This window comes from Fusarium verticillioides, chromosome 2 (genome assembly GCF_000149555.1).
Source record: "Fusarium verticillioides 7600 chromosome 2, whole genome shotgun sequence".
In the NCBI taxonomy this organism is placed as follows: Eukaryota; Fungi; Ascomycota; class Sordariomycetes; order Hypocreales; family Nectriaceae; genus Fusarium; species Fusarium verticillioides.
This window is the reverse complement of record NC_031676.1, coordinates 1,669,631-1,683,961: the sequence shown is the minus strand read 5'-3', so window position 1 is coordinate 1,683,961 and position 14,331 is coordinate 1,669,631. Positions and strand designations below refer to the sequence as shown.

Here is a 14,331-nt window from a genome sequence, read left to right as displayed (position 1 = left end):
CTACTTGATCTCATCATGGATGATGTAGCCGACCTTGTCATCGCGCCCTTCCGCGACATTGTCGAAAAGGGTCGTGAGGCTACACAAAATGCTGGCGATGACAAGACAATGCTCAAAGCCTCTCAGAGCCTAACAAAAGAAGGCGAGCGTGCGCTCAAGAAAATTGAACCCCTATGTCGAAAACACCTCGACGAATATGGTTCTAACTTCCTTGATGCTCTCAAGGAAAATGGTAAGTCGCCATTTCATCTTCAGCCCGCCTTATTATTTCGATCGACATTGATTGACTTTGCTAATCTAGACGAAATCGCTGCCTTCCGAACCGAGCTCAACGAATTACTTTGGGAGTTCGACGACTACATTGAACCGGACGATTTTGAGCCTGAAAAATTCGCCGAATTACAAGCCCTCTCGAGGAAGGCCGCGCCAAAGGTTTACGATATTCTCATGCGCCTCAAGCTGGAGGTTCCCTATGATCATGACAGCCGCTCCATCATGACTCGAATGTCTGGGCCACAATCAAGACCAATCTCGCCAGATGCACCTCCTCTTCCGCCGATATACCCATTTTCCGATCTGAAGAAAGATATTCCCCGAAGTGCTTCCTCGCTTGCTGAAAGCCGCTCTAGCAATGACCCTGCAACGGTTGAAGCAGCTACTGCTGAGTTGCGGCGCATGATGCAATCTCGATCAGGACCGGATGAGGGCCTATATGCTGAATCACCAAGGCCCAGTCATACGCCCCAGGCTGTACTCACACCAGTTGAGCCGCCTCCAAGACCACCATCGGGTAACCCATGGGACTTCAATGTCAAGACCTCACCGAAGCCACGCGATAATAATTACCCAGAAGACTTTTCCTTCGAAAGGAGACAGCCTGTGGCCCCAGTAGAATCACCCATTGAGCCGGTTTCACCATCTCTGAGCCCAGATTCAGGTAGGGAACTTCGTCCGCGCCCACTCAAGATGGGAGGAGATCGGTCGTCTCAGTACAGCAACGACTCCCAAGTTAGTTCAGTGGGCATGGAATCCGGGACGTACGAACGAACATACAGTGTCTTCCCAACACCACGAGCTCGCTACTCGAGCCACAACTCCATATTATCCACCTCTATCCCCGAAGATGTCGTTTCCGAAAAGGCCAGCTCAGGTTACGTCTCGCAGCTTTCTCCAACCCCAAGGACGGTTCCGCCTCGATCACATTCGCTTCCCCAATCTCGACCTGAATCAGTCGAAACCAATCCTGGTTCTGTTTTTGACTCGGGACGACACGATGGAGTGACCACCCCCCTCACAGACAACCGCGAATCTTCATATTCAGTGGCAGATGGTAGTCCGACACTCGGCACTGCAGAATTAAGTCCGCTGCCTGTAAAGCCTCCGCCGGTAACCAACTACCAGGGCATGCTTGAACCAGTGCAGCCTGTCATGGTGCCAGAAGTCGATAACTTGCCGATTCCCGTGGAAACTGAAATTACGATCCCCCAACACCCACCAAATCCGTTTGCCATTGACTGCAAACTCAACCCTCAGAGCTCCTTCTATGTTCACAAAGGCTTTTGCGATGGAGCAAAGGAAATATTGAATGGTGGTGCGGGAGTCAAGAAGACCGTGAAAGCAGTAAGTCGTCTCTTTGTCCCTTTTGCCATTTGATGCTAATAGACGTAGGGGTTCGCGACCGTAGCGACAATTGCAAAATGTGTCAAGTGTCACTTTGAGCTCGACTTTAATGAAATTGACTTGGATGTCAACAAAGCTGGTAAGTCCACGGGAGCCTCTCGATATCGTGCTTGTCGTATAATATCGTGCTAATCATACCACAGAACGAGGGAACTTCATCAAAAATGGTATCGGCTATAGGTTGCGATTCCTTCAAAAGTCCCATTTGCCAACTCGGCGATCTGATGATGTTCTGTATGGCTGTGTGTTTTGTATCACGCAGGGAAAGACTCTTCACGCCAGTGACGCAACTGTCTTCATCAGCCAGAAAGCTCTTTTTGCTCATTTGGCTCGCCATCCTCGTCCTCTGCCAGCAGTCCCAGGATTCACAGTGGTTGACCAGACTGAAGTTCCTGCCGAATACAAGAACGACTACGACCTTCATTTCAAATCACCTGTCGAAGCACACCCTGCAATTGAGAAGGCTGATGAGATATCGTATTTGCCAACCGCAACCAGCAAGGAAGCTGCTCGTCGTATGTACGGGCAGAGACTGTTGTACGATAGGACGCCGGCGCTTGAATTGGTTGTGAACGCAAGGGTCTGTGGTCTTACTTGGCCTGCAAAGTACCTTGGAGAATGGGCAATGGGTTGGTACGACGGTCAATGGGCGTCAGTACCCACTGAGATCATTAAGCTGGATCCGCCACCATCCAGCCAGATCAAGATTGACGGAACCAGCCCAGTCCAAGTCACCGCAAGATGGAAGTTTAACCAGAAGGACAAAGCCAAGGGTGACTGGCTTAAGTTTGACAAAGATGAAGTCATTACCAACGTCAGCTGTAAGTTGTCCCTCGAACAATGTCAAGGAAACCTGTTTATCTGACTCGTAAATAGGGGCTTATCAAGAATTTTGGTGCTGGTCGGGGACGAATTCCAAGGGCAAGACAGGAATCTTCCCTCAGGCGTTCATTGACATAGCCACGCTACGCGGTTTTGGCAACTCAGGCTCCGATAGAGCAAGTATCGTGAGTAACGAGAGAAACAAGTCCTTGTCTGTTTTGTCTCGGTTCTCGTCTCGGAAAGCCAGCCGAGCAGGAAGACCCGGAAGCGTAGCCGGCTCGATCAGCAGCAACGAGACACCGTCGCTTCCAACCCCGATCACAAGCAGTGCAAGCGTACGCATTTAAGTAAAATCGAGGAGCCTTTTGATGGAATGTAACGTGTAAGACGAAATGTGTTCGTTATGGCGAAGGGCGTTGGGAGGCGTATGTGCACTATACCCCAGGATAACTAGTCCTTTTCATTTGTTTTGCTTCATCATGTAGATTGTTTTGATCATATCCCCCTTTACTGTTAGAGAAAGTCAGATGGATTATGACTGATAGCCTAATTCGAGCATTGACACGACAAAGTCCGTATCGTGACGGTTCTGCGAAGGGCGTGTTTGCCATTCAATAATTGCTTGAAATTGAGCCCGATACAGATTTGCAGGTTCAACTACAGGTAGGAGGCGCCGCCGAAGCAAGGGTTCTTGCGGTCTGGCGCTCGGTTCATTGCCGCCAAGACTATTAGGATCTTGTTTTTGGCGAGCCATGGCTTCTTCCAAGAATAGTTTTCCATATCTGAAGAGTCTGGTCTGATAGGCTGCCTGAACCGCCGGATTCAATAATAATAATACGACAAGCCCATGTTATCAAGTCTGGAAGATGGGTTGAAGATTGAAAGCCAATGAACGAGGGTATCATTAGCGACCTTGTCTTAGGATGGAGTTGAACAAGGTTGGCCTAAGCGCCACGATACCCGTCCTGTCGTTCAGCTGCCGCTGAGATCAAAGTTTGTGAGGCGCTTAGGACGAGTAGACAAGGGCGAAGAACGAATCGAAGCGGGAGCCGCCTGATCCTGCTTGTTGACTCTGATAATGTAAATGGCGCATTTTCTGGTTTTCTTTGTAAGGTTACGTGTGTATGATGAATGTGGAAAGCCTTCGTGGCAAGGTAGTTGAGGCTCTGGAGAATTTATTAGTGCACAGGTGCTGCTGCATCCATCTGCACTTGCACAGAGATCTCCAGTGCAGCAGCTGCAGGTACAACGGGCCTGTCTCCTACCCTAGTCATGAACCTCCACTTGACCCAGAAATGGTTTGTTTCAACTAAAGATTCTCGGGGAAAAAGGACTGAAGGGAAAGGAGAGGACCTATTCCGTAGAGGGAAAAAATGTTAGACGCGCTAAAGTTGCCGTTTTTTTCTCTGCCGTCCTAAATACGGAACACGGCCGTTGGTCTCGACTTTGTTGGTTGGCTGCGACTTGCATGTTCATGACAAGGTATCGATCTTCCTTGAGTTATCTCGCGTTGCGGCCCTTGTTGGGTCTTCAGGCTTCAACTGATCGGAAGTTTCGATGAAACATCTACGCCTCTCCGCCCTCAACTGAAAATCACTACCTCTTGAGAACAAGCTGAGCAATGCAAAATGTGATCATGAGCCACACCGCATCAACAGATCGTCTCCGAGATCGACATGGTAATTCCGTCGGTAAAGGCTTTGTCAAAATTATTAAACAATGTGACAATCGACACTCATTCATTCCCTTTGTGACATGACCGTCCTTTTTCCGATGTCACCTCAGTTGTGCTTTTTACAGTAACCTCCTGGCAAGGGTGAGTCTCAGTTGGACGACTGGCAGCTCGATATAGTAACTTATACTTTACCTCCGACAATCACGGACCCGATGGAGACGTTTATACAACAAGATCAGCTGTCGCCCTCTTCCGGCCAGGACACAAGTGACACCGTGCTTGGGAATTCAATCGGCTTTGTGCAAGGATCGAGGTCAAAGGCGTCAATTGTTTAAGGTGATGAACAAGGAAGATAAGCTAGACACAAAAGGCGCCAACGACCGAGGCGGCTATAGCGGAGGCTGATATGCTCCGAGAGACAAAGATGTTGTACAGAACACAGAGATAAGACTTCAAGTAAGGGGATGATGAACCCGGAGTCGTGCAGACAAGATAATACTTCAGGAGCACCAGCAATGCCACCTTAGGGCTGTCCAACAAGATGCGCTGGCATGAACAAGAATAGGTTAGGATTGGATGGAATGAGATGGGATGGGATGATTCTGAAGAGGGTCAAGATCTAACTGCATCTTATTTGTGTAGGTAGTATTGGAAACCCACTGGCGAACTGTCGTTATCGCATAACATTGGCATACAGCTTGAAACACCAAACCCCGGCTCCGAAGCCATGACAGCACAGCAGAAAAATAGGCGATCATAGAGAGAAGGATACGCAAGATGATTTGAGGATCGGTCTGCAGGGATCTGGTACAACTCATCAAGTCTCCAAGAAATGGTCTGCAGATCTGGAGATGTTCTCTTGCTTTTGGTCCTTGCTCTATGTAGGCTTTGCAGGATCAACCTGGGAGTTATCCCCGTGCCGTGTCTATCAAAGTCTATCGTTAATATCTTCAGATGTAGCTGAAGGTGACCTGAGTATCAGGTCAAGCACGTGGCACAGCTAACAAAAGATAAGGTCGATGTCCTGAGACTACGACGGGTAAAGAACCAGTAGCGTGCCGTCCGTCCACTAAAATCCGCCTGTAGCGTCAGGGGTTATCTTAGTGCCCGGCAGTCTCTTTTTCTTCTGTGGAACCTATCCCGTAGTCCTGGGTCTGAAACATCAAGCGCCCCATCACGACTTTCACTGGCGCGTCACATCTTCACCTTCAACCACTTCCTCACCCAATCACTGATGGGAGCTGCTCCGAGTCCACATAACTCCACTGAGTCTTGGCTGGGACAGCAACAGTTCAGCATTATGCTAACCGTAGCGTTGGCGTCCTTATCCTGTCCGGTACCCGTAGCCTGTACCCCTGGAGGGCTTTTCTCGCTATGCCATGTCGTAAGTGGTGCTGGTCGCGGCCATGGCCATGCCCACGTTGGAGGAAACATTCACTCATCAATGGACGTCAATGCAATGCAAGTCATGCATAGGGGAGTTTGGTGTGGGTTTAGGCAAAGAGGCATCCACTTGAGGGCAAAAAGTTTGATCTTCTTGTTTGTATGTAGGTAGCTATATAGATCTCCTGGTCCCTTCTCATATCTTATACCCGAGCTGTTGCTTTATTTCATTTCACGTCTCTTCTCTGATTCATTCAAACTCTGAGAGTTGCTGAAAGTTTTTTTCATTTCTGATATTGCTTTCTCCTCCCTCAATGCCATCAAAACCTTTGTTTCCTTAACTTTCATTCTTTCAATATGCATATCCCCTGGGCGGATCTATTTACCGGGACGACTTTCATTACTTCAGTCAAACCTTCAACTCAAGCTCGAGACGTCACCACATATACTGAGAAGGCAGTTACTGCTATCCAAGTTCTAAATGAAGAATTCTACAATTCTGCCACCGGTGTGTGGGATAATGCTTGGTGGTCGAGTGCAAATGTCAGTCTAGGTCCAGATTTATTTGTTCTAGACACAAAGCTAACAACAACCAGATCATAACCACGCTCTCTGATTTCTCGACTTTACGTCTCGAAGAAGCCAACAAATTAAATATTGGAGGAGTCCTCGCCACAACCTACGAAAACGCTCAAAAGACAACGGTCCATACCATGAAAACAATGACAAACGGCCTCGTGGCTTCTTCCTACTGTATAGACTCCAGCTCAGGCTGTATGATGAAGCGGGGTTTCTTGGGAAAACGTGGTTTCGACGACTTCCTCAACGAGTTTTACGACGACGAAGGCTGGTGGGCTCTGGCATGGATCAGAGCATCAGATGCAACTGGCAACGACCAGTATCTCGAGGCTGCTGTCGACATCTTCAACGACATGCAGACCGGCACAAACACACCTTGCGGTGGCGGTATAAGGTGGAAGAAGGAGGGAGAGGATGGCTCAGGCTACGTCAATGCAATTGCAAACGAACTATATCTCGCAACTGCTGCTTCGTTAGCACGACGTGTTTCAAAGAATAGCACATACCTCGACATAGCCAAGAAGCAGTGGAACTGGTTCTCCGATAGTGGAATGATCAACGAGAAGGGACTTATTAATGATGGGTTGAACGGCGAATGCAAGAATAACGGTCTTCAGACTTGGAGTTACAACCAAGGAGTCATTCTGGGCGCTCTCGTCGAACTTTCGCTTGCCACAGGAGACGACGCTTATACCGACAAGGCACACAAGATAGCCTATGCTGCTATCAAGGAACTTACCAACAAAGATGGTATCCTTATCGAGAGTGACGGTTGTGAGACCAAGGAGGGTCACTGTGGTGCGGACGGACAGCAGTTCAAAGGTATCTTTGTCAGAAACCTCCGATACTTACACACTGTTTCACCAAAGCCCTTGTATCGTCGCTTTATCACCAAGAACGCCATCTCCATTTGGAAGAAGAGCCGCAGCAAAGACAACAAGCTAGGCGTTTCCTGGGCTGGACCTTACATTGATGCCACTGGCCCCTCGCACAGCAGTGCTTTGGATGCTATAGTAGCAGCGATCGCAGTTTCAAACTTATGATTTAGAGCGGGAAAAAGACTGGGCGTCATGGACGGGCAAAAGAACAAACAAGGGATTGGATTTATTGGCGAACCTGGGTTATTTCATTGGGCATAGAGGAACACGGCTTACGAGCATCAGACAAGATAGGGTCTGTGACTCCTGGTTTATCTTATTTGTTAATGGTTGATACCCCTTTAGAGGATTTGGAGGACAGACATGTAGCTGGAGCTATTTAAAGAGAAGATATGGGGGCTTGAGGCGCTCATAGACAGACAGGCAGGCAGACATTCTTGATAACTGTAAACGTAATCAGTTCGCAAAGTATGACGACACCATAAAATTGAAAGCATCTATTGACCTTTAGGCCCCTTGCGAAACATCGGAGTGATTGAATTTGTATGATTGCTTTCATGAAGTGCGAGTTGAGACTCAAATTGCTGAGGTATTCAGTGGTGTACAGTATGGCCTACCACGACCATTGTCCGCACTGTACTGAATCAAGGACGGTGAGCTTTTGATGCACCAATTTACAACAGCTCTCACTCTCTGCAACCATTTTGCGATCCAGTAAAGTCATAGCAACCTTTCAGTTCAAGTTGAGATAGTTCATGAGAATCAGGCTCATTACTATTGGTTCAGCTCCATCCTCCTCGAATCACTACCATCCAAAACTTGGACCCGCTCATCTCGTTAACTCGTTGCCTTCCCTCGCACAGCATGTTCAAGTAGCAACTTCAGTCCTAATAACAAAAGCTCAAGCAATCTGATTGAGTGGCCCTGTTGATACTGGAGAAATGGACGCACCAGAAGCAGATTTCGATATCAAGCTCCAGAAGATCTCGGCGGATCTTCTAGCAGACTTTGACCGCTCCCTGCCAAATTTCCTCTGGAAGCCGGATGGCCACGGCGGCACAAGAGTACGCTCGCGGGTGCGCGCAAAGGAGATATTCCGACTAACCAACACTGTATGTCATCTTTTACACCAATAGTATATATACTCACCCTCTTCTTTAGCTCCTAGATCCCTTCCAAGAACTTCCTCAGCTGTTGGATCCCTACCTGCCCAAGTGGATTCCCCTCCTAGCTGAGGCGTTTCTCAAGCACCTCCAAACTCGCTATCGTGGGAAAACACTCTCATCTCGCTCTAAGCTCTTGGTCTCAGTTGAATTTGCTATATGCAAAATCATATACACATTCTGCAAGATCCGCGGCGAAAAGGTCATTGTGCGTTTTCTCAATGTCGAAGCCAAGTATCTAGAGTTGCTCCTCTCTGCCATTGAAGAGTCTGAGCAAACATCCCTTGATGACGTTACCCTTGGAAAATGGTCGTGGGAGGAACGCTATGTTGTTCTTTTGTGGCTTTCGCATCTCTTGCTGGCTCCCTTTGACCTCTCCACCATTTCTTCCGTCGACTTGCAAGATGTTACAGTGCCAGAGATCCCAGGTCTGGTCTGGCCTGAGAATCTTCCTGCCATTACTGTACGTGTGATTCCTCTTGCTATCAAGTACCTTGGTACTCCAGGAAAGGAAAGGGACGCTGCAAAGGCTCTGCTGGTGAGAATGTCTATTCGTCGCGATATGCAGCAGCTTGGCGTCCTCAAAAGCCTCATAAACTGGTCCCTTGCTTCTCTACGCCTGAAAAAGGACCAGACGCTACAAAAAACATACTTCTATCTAGGAGTCCTATCGTTCCTAGCTGGTGTGTTGCGCGCATCGTCGGATACATCTGACATGAATCCATATCTTTCGACTATCTTCTATGCTATCCACGAAATATCCACAGGCGAAAATGCGCTGTCTAAAGCGATTGTATCGTTAGCCTTGGCAAGGAAAATGATTCTAAAGGTTATTCGATCTGTGGTTGTTCTGCGCCTTCGCCAAACACCACAAGATATGACCAGCACTGAACTTACAGAGACAGCTATTGGGTATCTACTCGAATCTGTATCTGACAACGATACACCAGTACGGTTTGCAGCAAGCAAGTCTTTGAGCATCATCACTTTGAAATTAGATCCCGATATGGCTTCTCAGGTTGTCGAGGCTGTCCTTGAATCACTGAACCGAAATGTCCTCTGGACAAAACCCGCTGGGGGCAAACCAGTCAGAGACTTGTCCGCAGTGAATAACCTCGAATGGCATGGGCTCATGCTCACACTATCACACTTACTCTATCGAAGATCACCGCCCACTGAACAATTATCAGATATCATCCATGCTCTACTTCTTGGTCTGTCATTCGAGCAGCGAAGTATGTCTGGAGGTAGTGTTGGAACCAATGTGCGAGATGCTGCTTGTTTTGGTATTTGGGCACTCGCCCGCCGATATGCGAGCTCTGAGCTTCTAGCGATTCCTACACACTCCGTATTTGCAGCCAAAGCTCATCCAGCAACAAGCTCGATCCTCCAAGTCCTTGCAACAGAGCTCGTTGTGACTGCTTCTCTGGACCCTGCGGGAAACATCAGGCGTGGTGCATCGGCTGCCTTGCAAGAACTTGTTGGGCGACATCCGGACACTGTTGAGCAGGGTATTTGGGTGGTGCAGACTGTTGATTACCACGCTGTTGCACGACGTTCCAGAGCAATCGAAGAGGTTGCCGTAAACGCGACTCGCCTTGCAAGCCAGTATGGCGAGGCCATTATCGACACCCTCCTAGGCTGGAGAGGTATCGGCGACCTTGACGCTGCTTCAAGACGCATATCTGGTGCCGCTTTCGGAGTCCTTACCTATGAGTTATCGGACACCAAATCCGGAGACTCTCTTGCACGGTTCAAAAGCATTATTCAACTGCTGACTGATCGCCTCAAAACGCTTCAACCTCGTCAAGTTGAAGAGAGACACGGTCTGTTGCTATGCTTTGCCTCTGTTCTGAATAAATTTCCTGCCTTATTTAGCCCAAGCGCAGAAAAGAATAACCTGGTGTTGATTGACGAAATACTATCAACGGTCTCAGGGACGTTGGAGAACCTACAGTCAACGGCTTATCGAAAACCGGAATTGCTCGCTGAAGCCGCAAGCCGCCTAGTCGTTTCAGCGTTGCCTGTTTTACAAGTTTCGGTTCTGGGTGCTGATTCACAGCAAGCTCTTTGTCCAGGCCAAGAGCTCCTTCGTCCTGGGAATGTGTCAGGCTATTTGGGTCTCGTATTTGCACTCGATTCCTGCGATCAGGACCGAAGTGCGATGGTAGCACGACTGATCTCGGCATTACGCGCCATTATCCCAACTTGGTTGAACCGCAGCGAACAGGAAACAATTAAACCAACTGCTGCTGCATCGTTAGTTCTTCTCATTCTTTCTAAGCCCATTGACAGGGAGGCACTCCTGAGTGGATGGGTAGAAACTGTTCAACGTCGCCCAACAAGCAGAACTTCAGTACATGGGACTGGTTACTTTTCTGCACTTACAGTCGCGCAGCCTCTGGTAAGCTCGCCCGAGGATGTGGCCTGCCAGGCGATCCTAGAGCGCTGGACATGGGATAGCGAAGTTGAGACTCGTGTTGCCATCTTGCAGAGCTTGGCTCAAAGCAATGTTCTGCATAACAAGCCTCTGATTTTTCTACAATTGATCGCTGAGGGTTTGAACGATTATACTACGAATGCCCGAGGAGATGTTGGATCGCACGTCCGTGTGCACGCTCTGAGAGCCGTGAAAACCTTGTGGCATCAGCTTGATGATACAATTGTTCAAGGCGAATGGGAGGAGGCTTCCGTGCAGGCTCTGTTTTTCAGTGTCCTTCGTCTTGCTGCAGAGAAACTCGACCGCGTGCGACCTGAAGCTCAGGCCGCAGTTGCATTGGTTCTAGAAAACGGGTATGTGCCAAGATTTCAACCAGAAACCGAAACAAACAATTGACTTCTCTTAGCCACGCGAAGCACTTCCGCGAACTCGCTTTCTCTTCCAGGGCCTACTTCGAGAATCTCCTTAAGCTTCAGGCGGGCGGTTGTCTTCGCCCATTGCTTGGCGATATGGCTAAAGGAAACACAGAGAAATGGATCACAGAACTGATGTCTGGGTTTGTAGGATCTGCAGACACGGGCAACGAGGACCTTGTCATTGCTAGCCGAGCAGCGCTCTGCGACTTCTGCGAGGCCAGCCACGAGAACCTAGACCTTATCTGTCATGCGATGTTACAGAATCTTAAGTCCCGACAGGGCCAGGATAGGGTGATCGTGCCAACCCTAGAAATTATTGCATTCCTTTTCCAGATGCACCTCTTCCAGAAAAGCAGTGTCAACCTTCGTAGCTTGTGCTTACAGACACAGAAGGCGGGTTACAAAACAGGCAACGTCCGAAAGCTCGAAGCATGCACCAAAGTCTATTGCGGTATTGCGTCAATGGCTGGCCAGGAAGACGCTGAGACAGGTGTCCAAGAAGCTAGGAAACGCTTGGGTGCTTTGCTGCATCATCCCTGGCCCAAGGTCAGGAGCATGGTAGTTGATGGTCTCTGGGGTGTGCTTGAAGAGGAGGAGGAAATCGCACAGAAGTTGAAGGGTATAGACTGGGGCCAAGCCGGGAAACCGCAGATCAAGACTGCAGTTGAAGAACTGAGGTTGGGCTAGTTTTCAGACTGTATCCAAATAAGGCAGCTCAATAATGCTTGAGGAGGTGTAGCAGAGTCGCAGTGGCTGCGCGGCTTGAACTTTGGTTCCTGATCGACCCGCGATTACAAGGCTGAATACCGCTGCAAAAGTCAAGAACCGATATCTACCGAACAAGAGAGTTGGTAGGGGTCAGACTTGTTGAATCGTTGTGACCCAGAGAGGAAGGTGAGTTAACCAACAGCCATCCATTAGCAAGCCTCTAATGAATACCGCCAGTCAAATGATTTGTGAGACCAGGATTGTTGCAAAACTATACATGGTGCTGCATGGAGCTTGGTGGCTTGAATAGTAGTGCAAAAGCCACGGCACTGTCTTGGTTGACGAATTGCCCAGTCAAGCCAGTGACCGACTCGTCAAAGTTCAGCCGACCTCGGGCTATTGAAACAAGACATTATTGATTTGCGCCATGTTTCTACCGATGTTCTAGAAAAGCCACTAGATGTCTCGGAACGCCCGCGAAGAACGTTCTTGATCATGATCTCACGTAAATAGCAGCCAATGTGATAGGGTTGAAGTGGTGAAAGGGGATACATTAGTAGTTATGTCATTAGCGTCTCGGGACCGAGGAGAATAAGCTGAAGGGCAGCTAATGGGAGTTAAGGCCAATAGCCTGGAGGAATGGGCAGAAACTGTACAGTACATCCATTAAGCTAACTAGGTATGGCTGATTGAATGAAGTTGCTGATGTGTTCTGATACTGAGGAGCTTTGATGAGAAGGATCAAGATCAAGGGTACAGACTCAAGCATTGAGCTCGTTGCGCATGTTTGTGAAACCATAACAGAGCTTAACCGATTTCGACATTGTATGGAGGAGAGATTTCCTGTTTCAAGGTCATACAAGTCCGAAGGTGTTACAATATCGCCGTGTTACTGGGCACTCAAACTAGAAGACAGCGGAATCGGGCCGGGAATGATGGTTTTGGCAGGCCTTTATGACCGATGCTTGCTCCAAAACTGCATAGGAACCGTTGCTGCAATATTCAGGGGTAGTTCCGTGAGATTAGCCCATTATTTTGACTACTATTTCTGACTTGCTAGCTCAACCTGAAGCTTTGTGGTGGATATCATGTGAATAGACGAGACGAACATGGCGTGTTTGCTCCGCACAGGATTATAGGCGTCGAAGCCAGAGCTGCGCTAGAGAGACGATAGAGGCGAGTGAGATGAGGCCAACGGTCAAAGTTGGGGAGAGATAAGGCTGATGCATGTATATATCGTGAGATGTGGAGTTCTGTAGATAAGGAGAAAGATATGTGGACATTAATCCGTGCGGGTTATTACAATCACCCACAATTTCGTATCTTCACTTTGATGTAAGTGTGCCTACCTGACATCCTTGGAAGACTCGAGATGGCCTTGGCTCTCCATATTTGATTCTGGGGTTATGAGACAGAGATCCTCGATGCCTGAGGTTTAAGAGCTTGGCTTGCAAAGATAATGAAACAGCTACAAATCCCACTTAGACCCAATCTGCCTTCCTTGAATGTGGAAATCAACAAGTCGTGCCAAGCACGGCCTTCGCTACCTAAACTCTAACGCGCACGGTCAAAATGTCAACTCAGCTCAAGTCTCGAGATGCTTTTCCTCAATCACGAAATTGCTGGACTTTCACATGAACCTACCACATCATTCCAAGAGTCCCAGTAGGACGGTCTGAACGTGCGTGGGGGGTCATATGCCTCTCTTATCAATTCTGGCAACCACGTTGTCGCGTGATGTGACATGTCCTTCCTTGACGGGCGGCTGGCTGCTCGATGGGACCCTTGTTTCAACGTCTAAACCCGGGGGAAATGCGAGCTTCATATTGGACGGCCTGTTTTTGCCCGCTTTTCAGCATCGGACCGGCAAACTCAAGTCTCCCAAAGATGTCACTATCACATCGGATACGGCAATGCCAATGCAGAAGAACAGCTCATGATCAACTTATCAAGTACTCCCACAACGGAATGGCTGCGGCCAGTCAACGGAAGCCAAACCTGGGCGCCGTGATAAGCGAAATGGAATCGCGTCCAGCCACAACAGCAAGATGGTAACACCTTTCCGCTGCTCCTTTCACGTATCGGGCAGTTCCGTACTAGACACGTGAAATCGCTGTTGGATCCAGACCGATGTTGTTGCATTCTGTCACCATCGAACCCTTGTCAAGCTTAAAGCAATCTCTCGTTCACAAAACAGCGAGCTAGTTAGTAGCCAACCTCAACTGGTGAAAATGGCAGACCTCGGCGGCTCGGCCACGGTTACGGTTATGTTTATCACCCGACTTGGTGACCGACAACGGAACCGCAATCCACTCACCACGAGGAAGCCACAAGGCCGTTAAGGAACCTGCACGGGGTTAAGTTCATTGTGTACTTGACAGCCTGCCTCATGACTAGATAGTTTGGATTCCTCGAGTTCAGTACTGCCACCAAGCCTGGTGGCTGGAGGCGCGAAAGGGCTGGGAGCCTTGCAATTTGAAACTAGGAACCAAAATCCTGAAGAGGTGACCTCCGACATCAATGATGCTTCACTGCCAATATTACGCAACCACGCCGGCTAGAGGTCAGCCATTAAACTACTTGTCAA

The 14,331-nt window shown here is 48.7% G+C and overlaps 3 protein-coding genes across 3 annotated transcripts; all 3 read left to right on the top strand.

The window, feature by feature from the left end:
• Positions 1–15: 15 nt before the first annotated feature.
• FVEG_06372 (hypothetical protein) lies at positions 16–2,849 on the top strand (the record flags this gene model as incomplete). The annotated part of the gene is made up of 5 exons (XM_018894729.1): positions 16–232; positions 302–1,620; positions 1,669–1,759; positions 1,824–2,501; positions 2,557–2,849. The coding sequence occupies 5 exons, from the start codon at positions 16–18 to the stop codon at positions 2,847–2,849; spliced, it is 2,598 nt and encodes an 865-aa protein (XP_018751853.1).
• A 3,068-nt stretch (positions 2,850–5,917) lies between these two features.
• FVEG_06371 (hypothetical protein) lies at positions 5,918–7,429 on the top strand (the record flags this gene model as incomplete). Its single annotated transcript, XM_018894728.1, has 2 exons — positions 5,918–6,103; positions 6,157–7,429. The coding sequence occupies 2 exons, from the start codon at positions 5,918–5,920 to the stop codon at positions 7,180–7,182; spliced, it is 1,212 nt and encodes a 403-aa protein (XP_018751852.1). The 3' UTR covers positions 7,183–7,429.
• A 395-nt stretch (positions 7,430–7,824) lies between these two features.
• On the top strand, positions 7,825–12,467 carry FVEG_06370 (hypothetical protein). Its single transcript, XM_018894727.1, has 4 exons — positions 7,825–8,129; positions 8,179–10,973; positions 11,027–11,930; positions 11,982–12,467. Exons 1-3 carry the CDS (start codon positions 7,959–7,961, stop codon positions 11,721–11,723), a joined length of 3,663 nt encoding a protein of 1,220 aa, XP_018751851.1. The 5' UTR covers positions 7,825–7,958; the 3' UTR covers positions 11,724–11,930; positions 11,982–12,467.
• Positions 12,468–14,331: the final 1,864 nt, after the last annotated feature.

Excerpts from the sequence above, each read along its gene's own strand:
- FVEG_06370 (XM_018894727.1), top strand. The coding sequence starts at position 7,959 with ATGGACGCACCAGAAGCAGATTTCGATATCAAGCTCCAGAAGATCTCG. Across the intron at positions 8,130-8,178 it reads TATTCCGACTAACCAACACT|CTCCTAGATCCCTTCCAAGA; the intron begins GTATGTCATCTT and ends CCTCTTCTTTAG. Across the intron at positions 10,974-11,026 it reads GCATTGGTTCTAGAAAACGG|CCACGCGAAGCACTTCCGCG; the intron begins GTATGTGCCAAG and ends GACTTCTCTTAG.